The 25764-nt window shown below is 41.4% G+C and overlaps 1 protein-coding gene across 8 annotated transcripts in view; it reads left to right on the plus strand.

The window, feature by feature from the left end:
• Bcas3 (BCAS3 microtubule associated cell migration factor) overlaps nt 1-25764 on the plus strand; it is a 502893-nt gene that overhangs the window by 34124 nt on the left and 443005 nt on the right. For all 8 annotated transcript variants that reach the window (XM_036195473.1, XM_036195472.1, XM_036195479.1 and 5 more), the window contains exon 6: nt 6916-6997. In XM_036195473.1, coding sequence (XP_036051366.1) covers nt 6916-6997 — 82 coding nt within the window. The remainder of the gene's footprint in view (nt 1-6915; nt 6998-25764) is intronic.

Below are 25764 nucleotides of genomic sequence, written 5' to 3' on the forward strand. Positions count from 1 at the left end.
CCTGAGTTCCCAATTTAAATTCCAGGCTCCCAGGTAACAAACTGGGTATACATTTGTAGTTCCTGTGCTGGGGAGGCAGAGACAGGCAGATCCTGGAGCTCACAGACAGCCTAGCACGCTGTCTCCCCCCCCCCCCCCCCAGTATACCAGGTCTGGGGCGCTAGCTCAGTTTAGGATTTACCCTTGTTTTGAGACAGAAGCTACATCCAGTTCACCTTGAGCTCACTATGTCTCTGTGTCTGGTTTGGGGTAGTGTCAGAATTCCTACCTCAGTTTCCAGAGTAGTGGGATTATAGCCATATGCCCCATACCAGGAAGCCTTGGAGTTTTGAGGCTGGATCTCTTTCTGTTGCTCAGGATGTCCCTGAACTCCATAGCCTCCTCCATCTGCCTTTCAAGTGCTAGGTTCTAGGTTGTGACATGCCTGCCTCTCTTTCTAAAACTGGCTAGAACCTTAACAATTTTTATTGATCTTTTCTCAGGACCAGCTTTTGGTCTCATTGATTTTTTTTTTTTTTACCCCCATTGATTTCCTTTTTTCAATTTTAATTGGTTTCACCTATAATTGATGTTTATTTATGCCTGCTTGCTTTGATTTGGTTCTTTTTTTTATTTCATAGGTAGTTTTAGATTTCTCAGTTAGAGATTATTTTTTTTAACTCTATGCATTTAGGGGTGTAGATTTCACTCTGTGACTGCATACCACAGCTGCAATTAGGTTTTTATTTTCATTTAGTTATAAATGTTTTAAAGTTCAGCATGGTGATACATGCTTGTTATCCCAGCACTTGCGGAGGGTCAGGAGTTCAAGGACAGCATGGGCTACATGAGAGCCTGGCTCAAATAAAAACAGAAAACAAACCATAAACAAAATATTTTAAAAAAATTTTGAAACTTTCTTCTTTGAACTGTGTGTTGTTTACAACTTGGTTGCTTAATCTCACTAGTGTTTTGTCATTTTCCAGATGTGTGCTGGTGCTAATTCTACTCTAGTTCCACTGTGGTGAGAGGGCAGTCTGTGGTTTCTATTCCTTTAAGTGTGTTAAGGTGTGTTTATCATCTACAAAATGGATCCCTCGAGTTTACAGGGCGTCATGCACAGTGTGACTGTAAAGTAATTGCTGTATATCAGGGTGGGAGAATTGGTTATTACTGTATTTGGAATTAAGTTATGGATTTACCTTCTGTGGAGGTGCTGAGATGAGTCTGCGAGTCCCATTTGGATTCTGCAGTCATATCTGCCTCTGCACCGTGAGGCATCCTTCAGGATAACGGTTGGGAATCGTCTGGCTTCACAACTGCTCATCGTAGTGAATGCTGTTAATTTATGTATTTAGTTTGGGGCTGACTGGCATATAGAGAAATTGACTTACGCTTTTTATTCATGTAATACATAAGTCCGTTAATTTGGTTCTCTATCAGAATGGCTGACATTAATAGCTGTCTAGAGTGTGAACCCTCATACATTCTAGTGGAAGTGTGAATTGATATAAGGGCTTTGAAAAACAATTTTGTTAATGTATGAAAGCTGAATCTTTACCTACCTCTAATTATCTTTTAAAAATAAATCACTTTGTGTGTATGTGTGGCTTGCATGTATGTCTGTGCACCACTTGTACAACTGGTGCCCGCAGAGGGCATTGGATCTCCTGGAACTGAGGATACATACAGTTAGGAGCCACCATATAGGTACTGGGAATCAAACCCGGGTCCTCTGGAAGAGCAGCCAGTGGTCTTAACTAGCCTTGTCTCCTGTTTTTTAACCCTGGCTAGTCTGGAACTTAGTGATCCACCTATCTCTGCCTCTTGAGTGCTGAGATTAAAGACACATGCCACTACACTCAACATTATTTTTTTTAAATTTATTTAAGCATCTCTGTATTTATATGTGCATGCTGAATGCCCACAAAAGCCGGAAGAAGGCATCTGATACCCTGTTGCCAGAGCTATGACATGAGTGCTGGTATTGGAACTCTGGTTCTCTGGAAGAGAAGCAAGTGCTCTTTCTTAATACCCCAGTGGTCTCTACACCCTTAATTATCTTGACAATAGAAGCAACTATACTTAATAATAGGTCTCTGCAAAGAGCTTCATACATCTATTCACTGAAGCCATCTGCAGAAGTAGTCATAGTTGTATCATCTGTGATGCTAGATACAACTGTAAAGTGGACAGGTGACCTAGATCCTATTTAACTTTAAGGAACGAACAATGTGAAGAACAGCTGGAGGCAGTTAGGGAGGCTAGTGTGCACTCTAATAAATGCAAATCACATTAACATCCTCTTTGCACTAACAAGTGTTTGGGGTAGAAGGTAGCTCTGCTGTCCGGTGCCTGACCAGCAGGGGTAGTGGGTTTGCTTTCCTGCCCAGGTTCAATCTCCAGTGCCCTCCCTTCCCTTCAAAGGTTAAGAGCATACTATAAAGAATTGAGGAGAGTTTGCTTTTGTACTGTGTCTTCCTGTGTGCCCAGGGTGCTTTAGCTTGTGTGCATTGATTCTTTGCTCCAGCTTCCCAGTTGTTGGGACTACAGGTGTGGACACTGCCTCTGCCTTGGAATTATCTTTCTACAGAGTAGATTCAGTTGTCTTTTTACCAAATTGCATTTGCTTGTCTGTTCAGCAAGCAGGTGCAGGGCTAGAGATGTGGCTGCTGGTAGAGTCCTTCCTGATGTGTGCAAGGCCCTGGGTTAAATCAAACTGAAAAAAAAAAAAATCATTACTGTCAGTATCTAGAGAATCCCTGGAAGAATTAGTGAATTCTTTTCTTGACTTTATATTTGTGCAGTATATATATTTTTGGTGGAATTAGATATTGAACCTAGGGCCTCTGTCATGTTAGATAGCATTCCTACACTGAGCTACATCCTAGCATTGTTAAGTTGCCTCAGCTGGTCTTAAATGCCCTCTGTACAGCCCAGCAGGCAGAGCTTGGACCTGTGATCAAGAAACATAAGACCCGGGGCTTAGTCTCTTAATTTTGTGTTTGTTTGAGACAGGCTGGCCCAGGCTGGCCTTGAAATTGTAATTTTAAAGGTTTGGGCCTTGGAGTGTTGGGTTATAGCTGTGTGTTATCATATCCTGCTTTCTCTAACATTACAACAGTGGCCAGGAGTTCTGCTGGGTTCAAACTAGAAATGTGTTAGAGGCCTGTCAATAGTATGAGATGTAAAGTCATAGTGTTTTCATCCGATGGGAGTCTTTGTAGCAATAGAGAAAGAAGAAAACCCTTACAGTCACATGCATCAACATGAATTGATTCAGAGCCAGTAATGTGGAAGAGATTCTACAAGAGTATACTGGATGATTCCATTTGTAATGTGTTCAGCAATTAAACCTGTATACAGTCTTATAAGTTAAGATTGTGTTATGACGATGTGGCAAGCCTTCTAAATTTTCATAATTACTTGTTATTTATTTATTTGCTAATTTTTGTGGAGACAGTGTGTCACTTTGTAGCCCTAGCCAGGATGGAATTCCTCCAGGCTGGCCTCCTCCACCTTGTGCCTCACATCCTCCTGCCTCTGCCTTTGGAGCTCAGACTTCAAGCTGACTCTCATTTTTTGAGGTGGATGTCAGTAACATAGATGCTTTATGGAACAGTCACTAATCCCTACATGATCTGTACTAATGATCTGTATTTTAAATAGAGTGCTCTCTGTCAGTAAAGTTTGTCAAGAGAAGGTCCTTTGGAAGCCGTAGTTCTGTTTCTGCAGGGCAGGGCGGTGCCAGTGTGCACCAACTTCCCTGCAGTGTGGAGTCCCACCCTCACGGTCCTCTGTGTTGGATTGAGTTTTCCACTCTCTTTCAGAGCAGCCTGGCTACTCAGGGCTGGCTAGCTTTCATTTGATTTTAGAATTCTCTGAAAGTTTTCTCCTCCAGATCTTTCTGTCTCTGTGTATTGTTGTCTCGTGAGTTGTAATTTCTTTTTCCTTAGATTGAGTTGTGAGATTCTAAACTTGTATTCCCCCAACCCCTTCCAGTTTGGTATGTAATTTGCATATTTTCACCATGCGAAAGCTATTTTCTATGGTTGGAAAGATTTTTTTTTTCCTACAGTGTGAACAAATCATTCTTTGTTCTCCTTATTGTGCCTTCAAACTGGTACGTCCGGTTTATGCCCCAAACAACAAAAGTCTGTCATCAGAAATTAAAATGCCAGCAAGACCAAAGGCAGAAACCAGGAGGAGCTGGGGAGAGGTCTCCTCCAGTGGCCTCCTCCTGTCACCATTGCCAGTGGCCGGGAAGTTGGAGTTCTGCGTCTGCTCTGCCGGCTTCTGCCCTTGCCGCCCTTGGCTTCTCAGTGGGAAAGTGAGCTTGCAGCTCCTGTTCCAGCTTTGGGTCCTTACCTTGAGATTCCTTGTCATTTTCAGAGATATTTTTTCTGGAAACCCAAAAGTAGTTTTGACTGCTTTTCTTTCACACTGCTTTGGTATTTACTTGAAAGTAAAGTTACCCATGAACACACTGGATGAAAGTATTAGAGGCAGCTGGGAAGCATCCCTGTATGTCTGCGTCCTTTCTGACATGTGGAAGGCTCTGTATCTGGATATGCCTTGCTAACACCCTCTGCTCAGCGTTGTTCTAATTTAGGATTTTCATGTATCATTTGGAGGATTCTTTCCCGGGAGGCTAATCTTTGTGACTTACATTCTGCAGTTAGACTCTGATTTCAGCAGGATGTAATCTGGTATGTTCACAGTTCTCGCAGTTCTCTGTATATGAGACCCCGTACTTCCTCTGCCCCTTCTCCGTGCTCTGGTGAGGACTGGAGACCCGACTCAAGCAGGGAGGGACGTGAATGTGGTGGTACACTGCCAATCTTCCCTCGTGGTTTCTGTTCTCACCTGTTGCTCTACAGGTGAAAATGTCTTCAGGTTGGAACAGAGTGTTTGGTTCATTTTGAAAGCTGTTTTTGTTGTAAAGCTTCATGTGTTTGGATTTTGAAATGTTTTTCTATGTTTTCCGCTCTAGTGTATTAATTAATTCAGTGATGACAAATTTATTGTAATTATGGCAGGACAGATTTAAAACAGTATTTAGTATACCCGAGTACAGAGACTCAGGGAAATGAGGTTATACTTTTTAACATTCGAATTTTGTTTGGTAGAACTAAACACTAAAGGCCAGTTCTGGCACATGGAAACCATGGTACAACAGGAGATTCTGTGTCACACTGTAATTTGTTATGGGTGTAAATTTCACAAGTGGAATTTTTCATTACTTCTTATTATACAACTTTAAGTTTTACATTACTTTTAATTAATTTTTTTCTTAGTTGTATGACAGAGTAGACTCACTTATCTCTTGTCTAGCAGACACTGTATTTTCAAAATGTAATGACTTGGTCAACATTTCCTGCTTTGTCCAATTTTCAAGCGGTGGGGACTTGGAACTTGTCAATAACACATTTTTAATATAAGTAGACAGTGTCAGTACTCAACCTGTTAGCCTTTGTATGTTCGAAAAACAAAAGATGTAGTATGTTTTAGATTTTCGAAAAATGGGTAATTGCTGCATTAGATGGAAAGTTTTACAAAATAATCATCCAACTTTATTTCTATAAACTTTGAATTCTGTCCCATTATCATAAAATGGAGACTTGGGGAGCTTCAGCGTGTTTTTCTCAGGGGTTTCAATATTGAAATGAAAGCCAGGAAGGCTTGTGGCGCACAGAAGCCGAGGCCTTTGCTCTGCTGGCTCCTTTGAGCCTTTGGGTAGGTGGTGCTGTGGTGGTACCATCCCTGCTGGGGCTCCTCATGGGGCTCTGCACACTAAGTGGGGAGGACTTGTTGGTGCAGCCAGCTGATAGTTTAAATTACCACAAACTCAGTGGGTATTTCCTGGAAAGAAAAACTCAGAGCTCACAGCTCTAAAAGGTACGTGGGTGAGAGGCTGAAGACGTGAGTTCTCTCTCTAAAAGGCACCTCTGCATGCATATTGTTTACTTTGGAAGATTTGCCAGCTTTTCATGATGGATATATTTATTCTTGGTACTTTAAACCACTTGTTGGGCAGAGCCTATTAAAAGGTCAATAGTATGTGACTGCTGTGAGATTTTATCTTTGTTACGGCTATTAGAAATTCCTGAGTTTTTAGGGCCAGTTTTATAAAGTGTACCATTTTCTCAGATATTATATTATTTCATCAAATGCTTGCAGTTACTGCAGTTTGCGGAGGACCGTGTTAGTATCACCTCTCAACAGTCAGTCTAGAAAGCTGTTATTCTCTAAATCTACTTTAATTTGCTCATCACATGAACCAGCAGTTGAAAGGCATTTTTTAAAACTTGATATACACTAGCATACTCCCTTTTGCCTTTTTGAGAAACAGAATACTGTAATCTTTATATCCAAGCACAGAATCTGACTTTATTCAAGGTAGTGGACATTGTTACAGTGTTTGATCTTTGTTTGTAGTAAAAATGATGACTTCCAAAGTTGCTTGCTTACAACTTTGTTACTCACAGAATATTTCAGTTAGAGGTGTCTCGGAGGTCTTCTTTTAGCAGCCTTGTTCTGTAATTGTACAATAATGTAATTGATAGATTTGAATGATTCTAGGAAGAGAACTAATAACTGAGCTTGGATATTGCAGAACAGTCTCATAGCTGCTCTAACATGGAGGATGAGCACAGGAGCTACACAGACTTCTCGTGGGTTAATAGAACAGGCTCTTTCAAAGTTTATACCAATAATGAATTATGATGTTCTCTCAAAAGTACTTACATAATTTAAGATAGGGATGTATTTGATGTGCATGACCTCCCTAAAATCCTAATGTATTGTGTGGGTACATATACATGTATGTGTATTTCCAGCAACTCATGGTAAAATTTAGGTGCTGATTGCATCTAATAATAGCATTGTGCTACATATTTGAATATACTGAGCTATTTTCTTCCTTCTCTCATGCAGATCAGCGGGGAAGCCCAGGAGCTCTTCTCTGTTCGACATGGCCCAGTCCGAGCAGCTAGAATCTTGCCTGCTCCACAGTTGGGTGAGTGTAGACTTTAAGGAAAAGCAAATCACATAGTTTCTCTTTGTTGCTTTTGGACTACAGACAGCAAGAGTGATAACCCAGGTCTGTTTTCCTGCAAAGGTCCATTCTGCCTCCCTCCTCCTGCAAGACAGACCCTTAGTGCTCTCAGTCCCAATAGAAATAGGTAATCTTAACCATTTCAATATGGCTATTCACTGTCTGCTGTGGTTTGGATTTATCTCCATCTTCTTTGATCTCGATTTGGCCTCTGCCTTTGCTAGCTCTTTCTCCAAGCTGTCTTCTCTCTTGACTTTCTGGGCACCCTTCTGGGCTGCCTTTGTTCTGCTGCTGGCCTGCTTTCTTCTGTGGGTATTCCCCAGGTCTCCCCTCGCATGCCTTTCCCTTCTCAGTTAGATTTGCTGGCTCAAAGCGCTTGGTTTTCAGTATTGTCTTGTCTGTAGGTGACTCTGCTCTCAGAGACTTCGGCTATGCAGGCCGAAGGGAGTTGTGGGCTTTGAATTTTGACACTGCTTTCATGGCCACTGTTTTTTTAAGTGTTTATATTAGTGTGTATTCATTGTGGAGAACATTGAAACTTAACTGATATCTTCATGTATACAGTGTTCTTTGAACCTTTTGCTCTCCATTGCCTTCTAATTCATCCATTTCTTGCAAATACTTCTTAATATAATAATTTAAGTATTGTATGTTCTGTATGTATGTACAAAGGTCCAAATGTACACACACATTTGAAAAATTATATTTCCTGACTCCTTCATATTATGAAATCAGAAAAAGTATGTTTTCATTGTTCCCCATGTTCACTAAAATACATTTTTATATGTGCAGCAAACAATCATATTAATCACATGGGACACTTTCAGGTTTATTTAAATAGAATAAGGATATAAAATATTTTAATTCTATTATCATTTGAAAGATGATTCTCAGGTGAAAAATCTCATTAAGACTTCATGTAGCTGTTAATAAAATTGGTGAGAGGGATGCTTACTAAAACTTAGGACTTGATTGTGCATAAGTAATTTTAGAGGTTAATGTAATAATTGCATTTCTCTAATGAAATGGAAAGGATAGCTGGGCAACAATACCCTGTGGTCACATGATTTCCCCATGCCAGTCAGCCTTCATCTGTTTAGCTCCCTCCCTCTCGTATGTCACCCCTCCCCTCCCCCCCATTCCTCATGCCTCTCCATCCTGCCCTGGGTTGTCCCCTTGCTTACCCTCAAGTTTCCTGGTTGTTGTTGTTTTCTGTTTTATTTATACCCTTATGAACTGTTCTGACAAAGACAGTTCCAACAGACTGTCTTCCCTGCTTTGGAATAGTCAGGGTTGTCTACAAAGACTTGAACAGACTCTGTTCTTTCCTTCGTGTGTAGTTAACAGAAGCAGAGTTTTGCCTTTTTTGTTTTATTTGTAAAGTTCTCTTTTTTATTCAGTTGTTAACTAACATTTCTCAAGTTTTACAGTAGCTTTAAATTGCTTTGTTAGTCAATAAATCATTTCTTCCACTAATAGACACTCCTTTAGATTTAAAGTATAGTTTTACGGGATAAATGTTCTGACCGGAAAAATTCTTTATATGCCATCTTAATGTATTTGGTTAAATTTTAATATCTGTTTTTATTAAATGTAATACATGGGACAGAGCTCATAAAATTTGTATTAGAAAACAGAGTCCTCCCGGGGTTGCCCATATGCTTCACCTCTTCATTTTGGTGGCAGTCTGTCTGTAGCTTCCTGAAAGCACACACGTGGGAGAGCTCAGCCCCATCATGGGAAGTGTCTTTATCCTCCCTGGACTCTTGGCTGGCCAGCAACTGCTCGCTTACAGTCACATTATTTCCGAGTTTTATAGGCATTAGATTTGAGTCAGGGGAAGAGTCTGCCCCTGCCTTTGACATTTTTTTTTTTTTTTCCTTTTATGTATCCTGTTTCTCTGTTGGGAATGTTGGCTTGTTCTTTGTGTTCTTTTTGGTTTTTCAAGACAGGGTTTCTCTGTGTAACTTTGGAACCTGTCCTGGAACTCACTGTAGACCAGGCTGGCTTCGAATTCACAGAGATCCACCTGGCTCTGCCTCCCGAGTGCTGGGATTAAAGACGTGTGCCAACACTTCCCAGTTTCTCTTTGGATTTTGTTACAAGTTCTCACTATGTAGCTCTGGCTATAACTTGCTATGTAGACCAGATGGCCTCTAATTCAGAGATTTGCCTGCTTCTGCCTCCTAAGTGATGGGATTAAAGAAAGGCACGCTCAACCATGCCTAGCAAGGTTTAGTTTTTTTAAAAGCCAATCTTATTATTGTGTGTGTGTCGGATGTGTGGGTGTGCATGCCCTAGCATGTGTGTGGAGGTTAGAGGACAACTTTGTAGAGTCTGTCTTTGCCTCTGTCTCGGGGCTTGTCCTCATGTTGCCAGTCTTGAACCTTTACCAGCTGAGCCGTCTTGCTTGCCTCTCACTTGGTCTTCTGTGAGCTGATTCCTGGACTGTGTGTGTTCGTGCACCTGTCTTCCATTCTTACTCTGTCTGTCCTGCGAGTTGCTCCAACAGTGTTCCCTGTTGATGGCATGAGTTTCTGTAGTTTCCTGAAATGATCCGTTTTTCTGTTAGACTTTTACACTCTCCACCTCTCTTTCTTGTCTTCCTTTTTAAAATTTTATTTATTTATTTTTATTTTTATTTTTTTATTGGTTTTTCGAGACAGGGTTTCTCCATGTAGTTTTGGTTTCTGTCCTGGATCTTTTTCTGTAGACCAGGCTGGCGGTGTGAGGTCAGCATTGTGGTGGAGTCAGCATTGTGGTGGAGTGATGATGGAGTGGTATGGTGGGTAGGTACTTCTTCCCAGTAAAGCATGCTTCTCTGCATGCTTCTTTCTTTGGCCACTCTCAGGGATTAAGTATGTTCATTTAATGACTTATTATTTATTTATGTGCATGTGGGTATCCATGTTCATGTGAGTGTCTACAGATGCTAGAATATAATGTCAGATTCCCTGGAGCTGTGAGCAGTCTGATGTAGGTGCTTGGAACTGAACTCTGGTCCTTTGCAAGAGTAGCAAGCACTTTTAACCCTTGAGCATCTCTCCTGCCTCCAGTGATTCAATACATCCTTAGTGAATCTAAATCTTTAGAATTTTTTCAATTAAAATCACAGAAAGCATGATTGGGGATGTAGTTCTATTGATAGAGAGCTTGCCTAGTATGTGTGAGGCCCTGGGACCTGCAAAACCAGATGTGGTCTACATGATTGTAATTCCCAGTACTAGGGAAGTGTAGGCAGGACCATCATAAGTTCAGAGTCATCTTCAGTTGTATAGCAACTTGTATGCCAGCCTGGGCATATGAGATCATCTGTCCAAAAAACAAAACAAAACAAAACAAAAATGTAGAAGGCCTCAGCCAAGCAATTGGCATTCTTATATCAATAAAAACTTAAAGTAGGGGGAAATAAGGGGGAAGAAACATGATACTAAAACACATTTCATTTGAAAAAAGAAACCCTTCTCAGCCGGGTGGTGGTGGCACACACCTTTAATCCCAGCACTCGGGAGGCAGAGGCAGGTGGATCTCTGAGTTCAAGGCCAGTCTGGTCTACAGAGTGAGTTCCAGGACAGCCAGGGTTACAATGGAGAAACCTTGTCATAAAAAAAAAAAAAAAAAAAAAAAAAAAGAAAAAGGCTTTAATGATTTAAGATCTTAATTTAAGATGCTATTTAAAACATTAAAATTATCTAAAAGGCTTTTTAAGGTTCACATAAAGGTAAGTGAAAAAAAAAAAACCCTAGAAAATTAGTTTTGAAACCTTATTTCAAGTAAAGTTAAGTTTTCTCGTAATCTAAGCAAGTTTAGATTTGGAAACTCACTTATATATCCATGTGTATATTTTAACATATAAGTCAAGACTTTTATAAGGTTATTATGTTTGTGTTTGTGAAAATTATTTCTAGTGGAACTTGGTGGCTAACACCTGTTATCCCAGCACTCTGGATGCTGAGGCAGGAGAATTGCTAGTTTTATGGTGGTATTGGCTACAGATGTTGAAGTCAGCCTGGGTTGCATATTGAGCCCCTGTCTGAAAACGAAAGCAGCGGTTGGTGGTGTTTATGACTCCAGCAGTGCGGAGTTGGAGGCAGTGTCTCCAATAGTGACTTTTCTCATTGCTGGTAATTAAATCTCTGATAAAAGCCACGTGGGGAAGGAGAGATTCCTCTGGGCCCAGGGTTCAAGGGTATGATCCACAGAGTTAAGTGCCAGAGGCAGGAGCTTGAGGTGGCTGTCACACTGCGTCTGCAGAAGCAGACGATATGATGTTAGTGCTCAGCTGTCCTTCTCCTTTCTGGGCTGTCTGGAACCCCAAGAGGGGCTCTTCCTACCTTGGTTCACCTACTCTGTATATTCCTTAGAAGAAAGGTCTCCAGGCTAGTCCGGACAGTCCCTCACTGGCATACCCACAGGACTGTTTCCTAGCTAATTCTGACCTTCTCAGGTGACAATCGATACTAGCCATATGGAGGCTGTATAGTAGCTAGATGGGGAATATGTGACCATCTTGGTTGGGTTACTTGAGACTCTGTCTCAGAAGACAAATACCAGGGGCTGGAGAGATGGCTTAGTGATTGATGGCATCTGCTGCTCTTGCAGAGGACCTGAGTTTAGTTCCCAGTACCCCTTTTGAGTAGCTTATAATTGCTGTCTTTAGAAAGGAACAGAGGGAGAAAGAAAGTGATGGGAAGGAGAGATGGTTCAGTGGTTAAGAGCTTGTGCAGTTGTAGGATCATAGATGCCTGTAATTCCAGCTCTAGGGATCCAGTGCCTTCTTCTAGACTCTACACACACACACACACACACACACACACACACACACACACACACACACACACACGCTTGCACACATGCACTATCCTTGCAAAACAAAACAAAACCCCCAAACAGCCAACCAACTGCATCAATTTTGTCAACAGTGATACAGCTATTTCTGGGGAACAGAACGTGAGGACATAGGTGTTCAGAGCATGAGGAAATCATGTGTAAATTCCTCAATCAAGCTAACAACTGACGGTTAGGAAAATTCAACTTCCAAAATAGAGAAAATGAAGGTTCATGTAATTCTGTGTTTTAGGAAAACTTTTACTTTCTTTCCTCATTCATTCCTCAGATACTGAGTGCATCTACTTAACAGCTTAGAATGTGGATTGCTGGATTTTTTTTCTCCTTAAATACTCATACTTAAATACACATAAAACTAACCTCGGCACTTAACCCACAGACCTGCTTCAGGTTCTTTAAATATATTGACTGGTGTGTGTGTGTGTGTGTGTGTGTGTGTGTGTGTGTGTGTGTGTGTGTGTGTTTCAAAACACTTTGTATTGTGAACACTGTTCTCTTTCAAAACTCAGGATTTTTCATTGTTTCTAAATGCTCTTACATTTCATCCTTTGCACAACTTAACTGTTTATAACTTTTCCCTTACTATAGTTTTCTGATCTCACAAGCTTCCATATACAGCTGTATTAGTTCTGAGTTAAATCTGGTTTTTGTCATGTTCAAAGGAGAATCATTTGATTTGTTCAGCTGTATGAAGTCAGAATTTATGACTTAGTTCTTGAGAAATGTTGGTGTGATATTTTTGATGTAACATTTTGATGGCTGTGGTTAAACAAATGAACTCTGTTAAACACACACACACACACACACACACACCTCCAGACCAACTGACATTTGCTTACAGTTATCAGCAGTATGTTGCAAAGAAGAGGGAACAGGCTTATTGACATTTTAAATGGCTGAACTCTGATATTTGGGGCTTCCCTGATGTTTTCTGCTCTGATTACTTCTCAGCATCCATTAGCATTGTGTTTTTGTTCCTAACACTTCGTCCCTAGCATGGAAGCCGTGCTACTTTGGGTCGTTTAGGAATGATCTGTTTTTCAAGCCTATGCTTAAGGTGGTTCTGTTTATCCTGTTGAGAGAACAGTCTTCCTGAGGAGAAAATCAGCCTTTTGTGTTTTGGTGGGATGTGGTATGGACTTTGACATGAGGTGTAACCTTTCTGAACCCTGTGTTGATGCTCCTTCCTAGGAGAGATCTAGAGAGAGGATTGTAAGCCTGTGTGAACTCTACTCCCTGCTGGTGCTTTGAGATGACTTCCAGGCTGCGTGTGCACATCCCCATTGGAACTGTAGATCTCACCTTGCTCTCAGTAGCCTCTGGGTTATTCTCTTGTTACTGTCGGGAAATAGTTTTACCAAATCCAGGGGGTTCCAGGTTCTATATACTGCACCCTTCCCTAATAGTGTGATTTCACTTTGAGTCCAGATGTGGTATCTTTAATCTCAAAACTAGGGAGGCAGAGGCTGGTGGATCTCTGTCTACAGAACAAGTTTTAGTCCAGCTGGGGCTACATAATAGAGAACTCTGTCTTAAAAAAAAAAAAGGAGCTTAGTCTGTATTTATTTTCATTGTGAAGATGTAAAATGCCTTTAGTGTCTCTTTTACATTTGGTGAGGAGTGAATGTAATTAACCTGGGGACAGATACATAGAAAAGTCTTCCATGGTCATGAGGCTGTGATGACACACACCTTTAATTCAGCACTTAGGAGGCAGAGGCAGGCCGATCTCCCAAATTTTAGGCCAGCCTGGTCAGGGCTACACACAGAAACCCTGCCTGGAAAAGCTTCTCCCCAAAACATAATGTCACAAATGCAGTAGTGAATTTTGTTTGCTTTTTAATTAATAAGTTCAGAGAAACGTTGACTGCTTTTTTCCTGACTTGAGATACACTCACAACAGTACACTGGTTATGTCAGTCCAGGACAACAAGTGTAATGAACAGCTGAAAATCACTGTGGCTTTTAACAATAGTGACCCAAATAAACATGGCTGTCACTGCACGGGAAATGCTTTCACGGAGATTGGATCTTGGTGAATGGGTGAATCTTTGCTCTTAAAATCCATATTTGTTTATTGTGAAATAGGCATGAAACCTAAACCTCAGCATTTCCTAAGTAATAGCTAGTGTAAAATAAATAAAATCTACCTTCATTGACAACTTTTGTCTTGAAATGAATGAGTTTATGAACATTGTTGCGCAGTGTGTCATTGTCCTCCTCAGCAAGGCCTCTCCACGACTGTCACCTCTGAATGCCCCAGGACACTTACAATACACAGCAGGATAAAACAAGTGTGGGAAGGATGTGGAAACATTGCAGCCTTCAATCATGGTCCCCGGGACTGTGTCATTAGTGGAGTTATGTTGAAAACTAGTTTGAAGTTCCTTAAATGTTATATATAGAGTTACCAAATGAACCCATCAATTCTGTCCCTAGGTATACAACCAGGAAATGAAATATAATCTCCATATATGAATGAAAATATATTGAGCTTTATAGCAGTATTATATAATATTGAAATAACCCAAATATTTACCAACTGGTAGACTGTGGTATATCCATACCGCGAACTATCATTTGGTCATTAACAGGAGCAGGTTTCTACTTCTTAAAAGTTTTTTTACTTATTTCTTTTTAATAGTGTTGTGTATTGGATAGTAGTTAGCCAGAGTCTAGTTAAGCACTCTACCAGAGCCTCATTTCAGGAATAAAGTTCTGATTGTGTTACAACCTTGTGAGTATTTCTCCTGCTTCACTTTTCTCTGCCTTCCTCCTCTCTCTCCTCTACCTCCACTTCTTTCTTCTCATGCGCTGCCTCCTTTTCTTTTTCCTCTTCTCTTTGATCCTGCAGCCCCAGTTTTTCAAGTTCTAGGAGTGCAGGCATACATCATGCTTTAGAGATCACGTGTGCTGTGCCATTTCAAAACATTATTTTAATTTTAATGTGTGTGTGTGTGTGTAGAGTTCTTGTGCATTGGTATGCCGGTGTGTACTTCTATTGATGCACAGTGGCCAGAGAAGGTCACTGGGTGTCTTTCTCTGTCATGCTCCAGCTTGCTCCTTTAAGACAGGATTCCTTACTGGATCAGGAGCTGGATGTGTCTTTTGGGCAGGCTTGTTAGTAAGTTCCCAGGTTCACTTGTCTCGGCTGCTCTACCCACACTGCAAAAGCTGCTCTTATCAGCAGCCACAGCCACGACTTAGTTTTGATGTGGGGATTTGAACTCTGGTACTCCTGCTTGTATAAGCAAACACTCTCACTGGCTGAGCCATCTCCCCCTCTTCATATTAGTTTTTAATTGCCTTTTCATTTTCGAGTAGTATTCCATTGTTTGGACATGCTGTTCAAGGGTATTTTGTTTATTTCCAGTTTCGCTGTTATGTTTAAACCGCTATTATTGCTGTTAGTTGCATATATTGATTTCTCATGGGTCTTTATTTAGAAGTGGGATTGCTGTGACATATAAGTGTATGTTTAATTTTATTAGATATTGCCAAATATCTATATTACAAATATTGCTAATTCTTCTAGCAATGTTTCTTTCCCCGATGATGTTGAATTGTTTTTGGCCTTGTGAATCTAGGTAAATGCTCTACCTATGAGCTTTATTCCCAGGCCTTCCCTGGCCCTTTATCTTGTTGCTTTGAGACAGAGTCCCCAAAAGTTGTCCATTGAGCAGTTCAGCTGTCTGTAGACCTTGTGATACTTTTGTCCCAGGCTTGGCATCATGGGAGTTACATAGCATCCTCATTGTTGAGTCTCTTTTCTTACATATATGTAGGCTACGTTTGCACCAGTAAACACATACACTTAAATAAAAGTAAATCTGTAAACAATTCTAAGTACTTGACTAATTTTTTTTATCCCTGTTGATAGTTTTGCCCTTTTCTCACTGTCTCATGGTAGGACTCATTCAGTACATCGTATTTACACATTGGCTTCTTTTGTTGAATGATATATAGTTCACTTTGCCTCAAGTCTCCATTTCTTGATAGCCTTTCAGTCATGAATTATATTTCATCGCAGCCAAGGCTGGTTCTGTTCACCTACAGAGGTGTTCGCCTACAGGAGGACATGCTGGTTGCATCCATGTTTAGTACAGTCTGGTTGTTAGAAGTAAATAAAACCAGTGTAAGCATTCACATGTGTGGACATGTCTTTGTATCACTTAGGTAAATATCCAGGAAGCTGAGGCCATTTTATGGTGAGAGCATGTTTGGTTTTTAAGGAACTGTCACACTCTCTACCACAGGGGCGACACTGTGTTTTCAGTTGTCCCCGTAAGGAATGACAGTTCTGTTGTAGCACGTCCTGCCTACTTCCTGGTGTAAGTGTCCCACAATTGGCCACTGCAGTAGCAGTTCTGGGGCATCTTACTGTTGTAATTGGCAATTCCACAATGACCCATACCACAACCAGGGCCTTGCTATGTAGCCGTGGCCGGCCTGGAGTTTCCTCTTACCTCTGTCTGGTACATGCTGGGGTCAAAGGCGTGGACCTTCAAGGCCTTTTGCCAATTTTAAAATAGCTTGTTTTTTGTTGTCTGTTTAAAGTATTGATTCTAGGTGCTTAGCTTTGTCATGGAAGTGTGGGTAGTATGTTCAAGTATGCAGAGTGTAGTCTGCAGCAAACTTCCAAAATCCAGATAAAAACAAACAAAACACAAACCAGCCAACTAAACAATAAGCTTCAGACCCCAGTTCCTGCCTATTTTATTTTATTTTTTTGATACAAATGATAAATTATATTTATTTATTTAAAAATTTGTTCTAAAATTTAATTTAATTTTACTTATCAGCCACGGATTCCCCTGTCCTCCCTCCTCCACCCCATCCACCTGCCCTTCCCCCAGCCCACTCCCCATTCCCATCTCCTCCAGGGCAAGGACTCCCCTGGGGATTCAGCTCAGCCTGGTAGATTCAGTGGAGGCAGGTCCAGTCCCCTCCTCCCTTTGCCCAGAGATGAGCAAAGTGTCCCTGCATAGGCCCCAGGTTCCAAACAGCCAGCTCATGCACTAAGGACAGGTCCCGGTCCCACTGCCTGGGGGCCTCCCAAACAGTTCAAGCTAATCAACTGTCTCGCTTATCCAGAGGGCTTGATGCAGTTGGGGGCTCCTTACTTAGCTATTGATTCATAGTTCATGTGTTTCCACTAGTTTGGCTATTTGTCCCTGTGCTTTTTCAAATCATGGTCTCAACAATTCTCGCTCATACAATCCCTCCTATTTCTCACCGATTGGACTCCCGGAGCTCCACCTGGGGCCTGGCCGAGGATCTCTGCATCTGTTTCCATCAGTTATTGGATGAGAGTTCCAGCACGACAGTTAGGGTGTTTGGCCATCTGATCACCAGAGTAGATCAGTTCGGGCTTTCTCTCGACCATTACCAGTAGTCTATTGTGGAGGTATCTTTGTGGATTTTGGGGACCTCTCTAGCACTTTGCTTCTTCCTATTCCCTTGGGGTCTTTATTAATCATGGTCTCTTTTTCCTTGTTCTCCCTTTCTGTTATTGGTCCAGCTGGGATCTCCTTGCCCTTCATTAAATTACCACCCCTCACGTCCAGTTTGTTCATGTAGATTTCATCCATTTCTCTGTCGTTGGGCAATTCTTGTGTCTTTCTTAGGGTCCTCTTTTTTAAGTAGCCTCCGTGGAGTTGTGAGTAGCAATCTAGTCATCTTTGTTTTACACCTAGTATCCTCCTATGAGTGATATACCATGTTTGTCTTTCTGAGTCTGGGTTACCTTACTCAGGAGATAAATTATATTTATACAATAAATAAGTATCAACAGTCAACACAAATCCAAAACCAAACACCAGCCCTGGGACTGAGAAACAGCTGGATGACTTCCCTAGGGTGTTCATCAGGAAGGGCAACACACATGGCAGTGGCCAGTGCCTTCATGATCAGTGCAGTGGGTAACAGGGACAAGCGCTGGATGGACTTTGGGAGGAGGGGACTCAGTGGCTATTGGGGTGCGACCTCAGTCAGAAGGGCTCTCATCTTCTGCAGCAGAATCACTGGCCCTCCTGCCTATTTTAAACAGTGGTTCTCTCTAAACTATGTGTTCTGCATGTATTTTCTCGCAGTATGGTGCTTTTAATAAATAGTGTCCTTTACATAGCATGTTAAATCATGTTTTTTCCCTCACCTACATGTGACTGTGCTCATGTTTCGTGACTCACTAATGCTCTGTCTACTTCATGATCAGCCTGTGCTTCTATTTTTCTTGTGAGGGCTTCAGGCTTTTAGATTTTGTTCTTACATGTCTGTTGTTACTAGTCTCTCACCCCTGTGCCAGCCCCCCAGTCAACTGCTGTTGGTATCCCAGTTTCTACCCTGAATGCTGATGGTATTTCTTCCTAATTTGTAGCATGCAAATGCAGAGCTTTGTGTGTGGTAGTTTGAAGCTTATATTCAAGCTCTTCGGATGGTCTTGACATGTTTTTTATTTTAAAAATTATTTAATTTTTATTTTATGTACATTGGTGTTTTGTCTGTGTGAGGGTGTTGATCACCTGGAACTGTAGTTATGGATAGTTGTGAGCTGCCATGTGGGTGCTGGGAATTGAATCTGGGTCCTCTGCAAGAGCAGCCAGTGCTCTTAACCACCGAGCCATCTCTCCAGCCCCTGCCTGTGGTTTTGAGCTGTGAATATAGCGATTGTGATCATTGATGTACAGGTCTTAGTGTCAAGGAGTTAAGAGGTGGGTGTGCTGAACTTATAATTACATCAGCAATGTAATGTGTGCGACATGAGGCCCAGATAGGTGCTGTGAAGAAATAAACCTGGGTATGGGATAGATTGTGGAGAAGGATGGTGGACAGAGAGGCCTTTCTGACTCAGAGGTGTTTGGCCAACAGGTAAAAGACATAGGAGAGTATTCAGCAGAGAGTAGAAAGTATTGTGTTATGAAGCTGGAAAGTGGGTGTGGTGCAGACTGAGCATCGTGGAGAGGGGGACAAAGGCGTGGTGGCATTTTGGTGAGAGCAGGAGAGGACTGGCATCACACATGAGCAGATGTTAGTGTTGTGACGCCCTTTGCATGTGTCCCCTTCAACACTCGTAACTACCCTCTTTGACATGGGTTCTGGCCTCTCTCGACAATTGCAATAAATAAGTAACTAATTAGCCTCCGGCAGTCACTCTGCAGAGTAGTTGGATGTACATTTTTCTCTCCATCCCTGCCCATTTTTCTCACAGTAGCCTTTTCTCACAGTGTGTGGCTTTTAGTTGTACCGCAGTGGGGGAGAAGCTGTGTGACCTCTGCCCTGATCAGGTAAGTCCTGAAGGACAATGGCAGAGTTTGGTGTTTTTGACCATCTAACAAGTCTAGTCTGTGAAAGAAGTTCTGGTTGTCAGAGTGAATATCTCATGCTAAGTGCTCAAGAAGATGTCTAGGGCTAGAGTGAGGTAGGGACTGATAGAGGGCACCCTGACTTCAGCCCCTGGACTTAGAAGAAAGAAATCTGAGTTCCCTTGGCGGCTACAGCGTATGCTTGTATTTTGAATACTGAGGGCAAATGCCAAGTTGTGTTTGTGACCATCATCTTCAGGTTCAGGATTTTAGGGCAGTGAGATTTGTCCTGACTCTCATGCTTGGTCCAGATTCATGAAACTGGGGTCTGGCTTCCTCCAGGTTTCACCCTGGTCTTCTCTGTTAAAAAAAAAAAAAAGGCGCTTGCACACATTCTCCTGTTTAGATAAGAAGAAGACATAAGAAGACTATCCAATTTATGATGGGGATTATTTATGAATAATCAGGTAAGAAAATAGAAATTATACTGTGCAAAAATCCTGACAGTTTAAAAAACTGCTACAAAAAATGTATTGACAATACAATCATCTGAAGTTTCACATTTTGCCAGTATCTCACATTGTGCTCACATTGAGGTCATCTATAAGTAAAACACCTCAAGGACAACTTGGTGACATCTGTTTTAAAGATAATGATTTCATTAAAAAAGAAAAAGTACCATCAGCTTGTGGGAGGTCGGGCCAGAGGATCAGTAATTCCAACAGCACAGTCAGCTGGCTCTGTAGTGAGGTGGAGGACAGCCTGGGCAACATGAGACTTTTGTCCAAGAGAGGAGGCAGGGAGGTTCTAGGAGAGTTTAGCTGAATGGTTTAAATGAATCGAGTTGTTCAAAGAAATCCTTCTGGAAGAGATTTTCTCAGTAAAAATTTATTAGCGAGGACATACTGTTGTGTAAAATCTTTATATGCAGGACATCATCTTCAACATCAAAAGGGAGAGGCGTAATATTTCATCACCAGTGGGGATTTTATTTGCCTCTGGATCTGCTTTTGGACTCAGGTAGAAGCTGTTTCTAGTTGATGTCTTGAAATCTCAAGGCTGATTTATGAGCTTAAGCTCTTTGGTTTAAATGAGTTTACAATGGTGTGTGTGATGGGGGATATTAGTTAACATTTTCTGACAAGCAAACTGTTTGGAATTTTGTTGAGTGGTGGAGGAGTTGGTGACTTGGTGTGCAGGCCCATTTTCATTACTTTAATTGTGTGATTTATTAGGATTTTAAGCTTTTTAGAAATGTTTTAGTGTTATAGAACAGAATTAAAAGGATTTAGAATAAAAGGAGTTTAACAAAGGACTTTGCAGCAGTTTTTGTATTTGATGGATTTGGTGAGCTGCATTCCATTTCAATCATTGTGGTGCATTCTGTCAAGTGCTGTGGGGCAGGTGTGTGTAACGTCATTCTCTCTATTGTACATGCAAATACACACACAATTTATATATCAAAAGTTAATCCGCTCCAATTTGGAGGATTACATTACCAGAGGGCGATGACTCCATTAGGCCCCAGGAAGAGTACAGGCTGCTATTTATATGCATAAAACACCAAGTGAATATTGCACTGTTTATGAGTGTGTAGAATGTAGACATTTTCACTTTAACAATTGTATTTATTCAGGCCATCCAGAATAAAAATATTAAATGAGAATTAAAATTACTGACATTATTTTAAACTCTGAAATTCCATTTCTTTTTTCTAGTTTGTAGAGAGGGGTTTGCCTCATTCATTTAGAGACTTTGGGGATCCTTGTTTCTTGTGGTCCCGTCATTACAATTACCTTTTGTAGTAGGTACCTTGTGGGAGGCACTGCGCTCAAGTTAGGGCTTCTCTCTTACATTTTTTTTTTTAAAGATTTATTTATTAATGTATACAGTGTTCTGTCTGCCTGTATGTCTGCAGGCCAGAAGATGGCACCAGATCTCATTGCAGATGGTTGTGAGCAGTTGCTGGGAATTGAACTGAGGACCTCTGGAAGAGCAGTCAGTGCTCTTAACCTCTGAGCCATCTCTCCAGCCCATTCTCTTTTACATCTTACAAACTTGGGTTGTGGCCAAGTCTGCTTCCTGGTAGTTTCTAGGAGGCCAGTGGGAACCAGTAGAGTTCTTTAGTTGAATTTTGAGAAGTGTGAAATAGTCAAGCCGGTCTCAACAGGATTGCACTTTGAAAACTTGATGATTCTTCCATCGAATTAACAGATTGGTCTGCACAGAGCAGGTGCATATGTAAAGACCAGGAAGCAGACTGTGCGTTGAAGGGGTCAAGGATTGGCTCTGTGTACATGCAGTCCAATTGTAATTAATTTTGTACAGAAATAGTGTAGGCTTTGGATCAGTTAAATTTTAACTCATGCTTGGATTTGAAAGTCAGATTATTAATTGTTAAATCGGATTTGTAGCAGAAGCAGAAATAATCCATTGTAAACTATGTTTGAACAATCAAGTTATTTTTACTTTATTTAAAATTTTATGTAATAAGATAAAACACAAATTTATGTATTTTTGGAATACAGTGTAATATTTTGATTTTGATCTTGAACAGATATTCTTTTGTGTTTGTTCATTTTTTATATGGAGATGGAGTCAGGCCTCTAAGTTGCTGCCATCCTCCTGCCTCTGCATGCCTGGCTTTTATTTTTTCTCTCTCTCTCCTTTTTTTTTTTTTTTTTTTTTTTTGCTGAGGACCGAACCCAGCTCTACCACTGAGCTAAATCTCCAACCCCTTGTTTTTTCTTTTTGGTTCTTCTTCCACAGTGAATCTTTAAATGCAGACTTTGAACATTTCTTGTGCATATTTTATAGTGTTCTGGTGTTTGTTCAAGTTTAAAATAACATCTACCATTTGAAAATTGTCAGGTTTTTTTCTCTTCCTTTCTTCCCACTCCCCCCAATTCACTTCTTCCCCACCCTTCTCTCTTTCTCTGTTTTCATTCTGTAGCTGAGGACGACCTTGAACTTCCTCTGGCCTCCATTCCTAAGTGCTAGGACTACAGCTTCAAGCTACCAAGCCTGGTTTGGTTTACTCAGTACGAGGAATGGACCCCAGGACCTTGAGCGTTCTGGACAAGCATTCTGCTCTCTTGAGCTCCATCCCAGCCTTCCAGACTTTCCTTAATTAAACCTTCAGCATCCATTTCGCCCGGTGTTCTTGTGTTCTGTGTCTTCAGCATCTTCACATTTGGAAATTAGTAACAGTGATGTTGTAATTCTCGATGTTTTCTTCCTGTGGAAACACTTTTCTAAATGACTGTGGATCCTTGGCTGTCCGTGTACAGCTGTCTGAACTCACAAGCAGACTCGCAGCTTAGGGGCTTCCCTTGCGGGGTTGGTCTGCTGAATGGAGTCTTCTGATGGCCAGCTCTCCAGTCCTCCCCCCCCCCCCCGGGGGGGGGCTGTTGTGTTCCCCAGAGGAGCCAGGATGATAAGGATCTGACACTGGTCTTTGGGAGACTCTGAGAGTGAGATGTCCTGGGCATGGGAAAGGCCCTCCTGCTGTCATTTCATCCTCCCTTCACCCGGCGGGGGGGTGGGGTGGGGTGCTGTCCCAGGCTCTTGGGAGCTGCCCGCCTTTGCAGCGGTTAGGACTGGGAGTGTGAGTTGAGTTGTCTGCAAGTACAGGTTTTGCCTCTGGAAGTTTCTCAAGTAGCCAGTGTCCAGCCAGTCCCTTTATTTCAGCGGGTTCTTTCACATCCAGTCCCAAGTGTACCTGCTGTAATCACTCACTGTCTGAACAGTAATCCTTTATATAAAGTCCCCTTAATCTCTGTGTGTTTTTCTACCACTGAAGCCTCTAGCTTTTACTTAGAGCTGTTAAATTGATCAATACTCATCTCTTAGTGAATTTGGTTGGGGTTATTACATATTTTAAAGCTTTAATAATTGGTGTCATAGAATTTTTAGAGAGAATAAAATTAAATGCATATTTTCATCCTCCCAGCTTGTGTTCAAATTTAAAATAAGCACTGACTTGTCTCTTGGCATTTGGCTTCTTGTTTAAAGTGAACACAGACATTTGACAGTGAATTTATGTATCACACGGGCTGAAAACCAGAAGACAGAAACTGGTTCAGCATTGAAGTTTCTTTCCACTTCCCGACTCTTCTAATCTTCCCAGGCCTCTGCTGTCAACAACGATTATGACTTGCATGTGTCCTTGGGGAGGGTGGACAGCAGAAGAGACGCTGTGTAGGTCTGGCTTCCCACTGCTGGTGTCTCGCCTTCCTCTGTTACATCTGCTGCCTCCGTGGTGTTTACATTCAGCACTTCTCGGTGGCAGCTGTGGGGAATGGATGTTCCATCACACACTTGGCTCGCTCTTCCTTCACTATTATAAACAGTGCTGGAGTGAGTAATCATGTATGTAAATGATTTCTCATCCCTGAATGTATGCATGGATTCAGGGGCTTTAAATTTATAACTTTAGCTAGGTGGTGGCGGCGGCGGCGCACGTTTTCAATCCCAGCACTCGGGAGGCAGAGCCAGGCGGATCTCTGTGAGTTCGAGGCCAGCCTGGTCTACCAAGTGAATTCCAGGAAAGACGCAAAGTTACACAGAGAAACCCTGTCTCGAAAAAACAAAACAAAAAAACAAAACAAGAACTAAAACAAATTTATAATTTTAGTAATTTGGTGGAAGTTTTGTCAAAATTTGGATCTTGTGTTTGATAAATGTTAATTTATGTGAATATAATTTTTAATAAATTAAAAAAAACTTTCATCATCATTTATTTATTTATTTATTTTAAGATTTATTTATTTATTATGTATACAGAAGAAGGTTGCTAGATCTTATTACCGATGGTTTTGAGCCACCTTGTGGTTGCTGGAAATTGAACTCGGGACCTCTGGAAGAACAGCCAGTGCTCTTAACCTCTGAGCCATCTCTCCAGCCCAATTTTTAATAAATTTTAAGTGGAATGTTTTAAGGTATTTTATATATTATTGTTTGTATGATTGTGTGTGTGTGAGAGAGAGAGGGGGGGGGAGCTGAGAGAGCGCTCGAGCGCACATGCTTGTCCCATGGGGTTATATGGAGGTTAGAGGACAAATATTGGGAATTTGTTCTCTCCTCTGTGGGTCCTGGGGCTCTAACTCAGGTTATCAGGCTTGCCTAGCAAGCACATTTATCTGATAAGTCATCTCATCCATTCTTAGATGGAAAATTTCTGATTTATCCATAGTAGTAAGAATAATATGTGAGATACTGCTCATCATTTGATTTTTTTTTTTGGTTTGTTTTTTATTCAATCTGTTTGTCTCCTACTAGACCATCCTAGATAAGGTATTAGGTTTGTTAATTTGTTTTTGATATGAAGAATCTTGACCAAGTGTGGTGGCTCTCAGGAGACAAAGGCAGACAGTTCAAGTTCAGCCACGCTGGTCTACAAAGCCATTTCGAGGCCAGCCAGAGCTATACAGCGAGAGACCTTGTGTCAAGAAGAAAACCACAAGCCATCAAGCAAGAGCCAACCTTAAAATACAGCAAGTGTGTTGTGGAGGAGTAATGGCTTCTCCTCTAGCATCCCAACCTCCTGTAAGCTGGTGACGGGTCCTAAGCTTTAGGATGGCAGGAGAGGCAGGCATAGTAGAGTCATGCACATGCTGGGTAGTGGAGTTGTCTCCACAGGAAAGGAGGGATGGAAAGAAATGACTAGGATGACCCTCATGTGAGGTTGGCATTTGTGGAAAACTAGAGCGAGCCAAGGCTAGACCTCAGTGTGTTTGCTCAGGTTTGCTCATCTCTCATTCTCATCTCCCATGTTCAGTGGTTTCTATGGTCTGGTAAAGGAAGTCTGTTATGTGGGAGTTTCTTCATCTCTCTCAGGAAGTGTGCAGAGGGTCAGACTGTCCTCTGCTCCTCCGGTGCTTTAGGTACTCTCAACACTAGACCAGGAGCAGCACAATTACCATCAATGTGGTTTGTAGGACTTTCTCGGAATTATGTGGTTTAACATCTTCTTATGTCATTTGGACCCAAAATGTATTTATTATTTTAATTTTATTTTTAAAAAGGTGTCTTTTTTAGTTTCATGTATGTGAGTCACATGCATGTCTTCTGAGGAGGCTAGAGGGGCAATCACATCTCTTGGAACTGGAAGTTCAGAAGTTGTGAGCTGCTCTTGGGTGCTGGGAACCAATGCCAGGTCCTCTACAAGAGCAACACATGCTCTTAACCCATGAGCCATCAGTACAGCCCCAAATACTACTGTTTTTAACATGGGTTCTGGGGATCAAAAACAGCTTTGTGCATTTAAGGCCCACACTTGACTTACTGAAGTGTCTCTCCAACCCTGCACTTGGTTTATATTAATGAATATTGCTAAGTTCATTTATTATTATGTTGACTAGTATTTTGACATAGATTTGAATGAGAACATTGATGTTGAGTATTCTTGTGTTATTACTGACTTGAATGGGAATACTCTGAACCGTTAATTGTTAATCTCTACCTTCTGTAAATAGTCATTATTGTGTTAAGGACTCAAGGTAGAGGCAGGAGGATAAAAAGTTTAAAGACAGCCTTGGCTACATGGTAAGTTAAAGGCCAACCTTGGCTACATGAGAC

The sequence above is a fragment of the Onychomys torridus genome, chromosome 8 (assembly GCF_903995425.1).
Source record: "Onychomys torridus chromosome 8, mOncTor1.1, whole genome shotgun sequence".
In the NCBI taxonomy this organism is placed as follows: domain Eukaryota; kingdom Metazoa; phylum Chordata; class Mammalia; order Rodentia; family Cricetidae; genus Onychomys; species Onychomys torridus.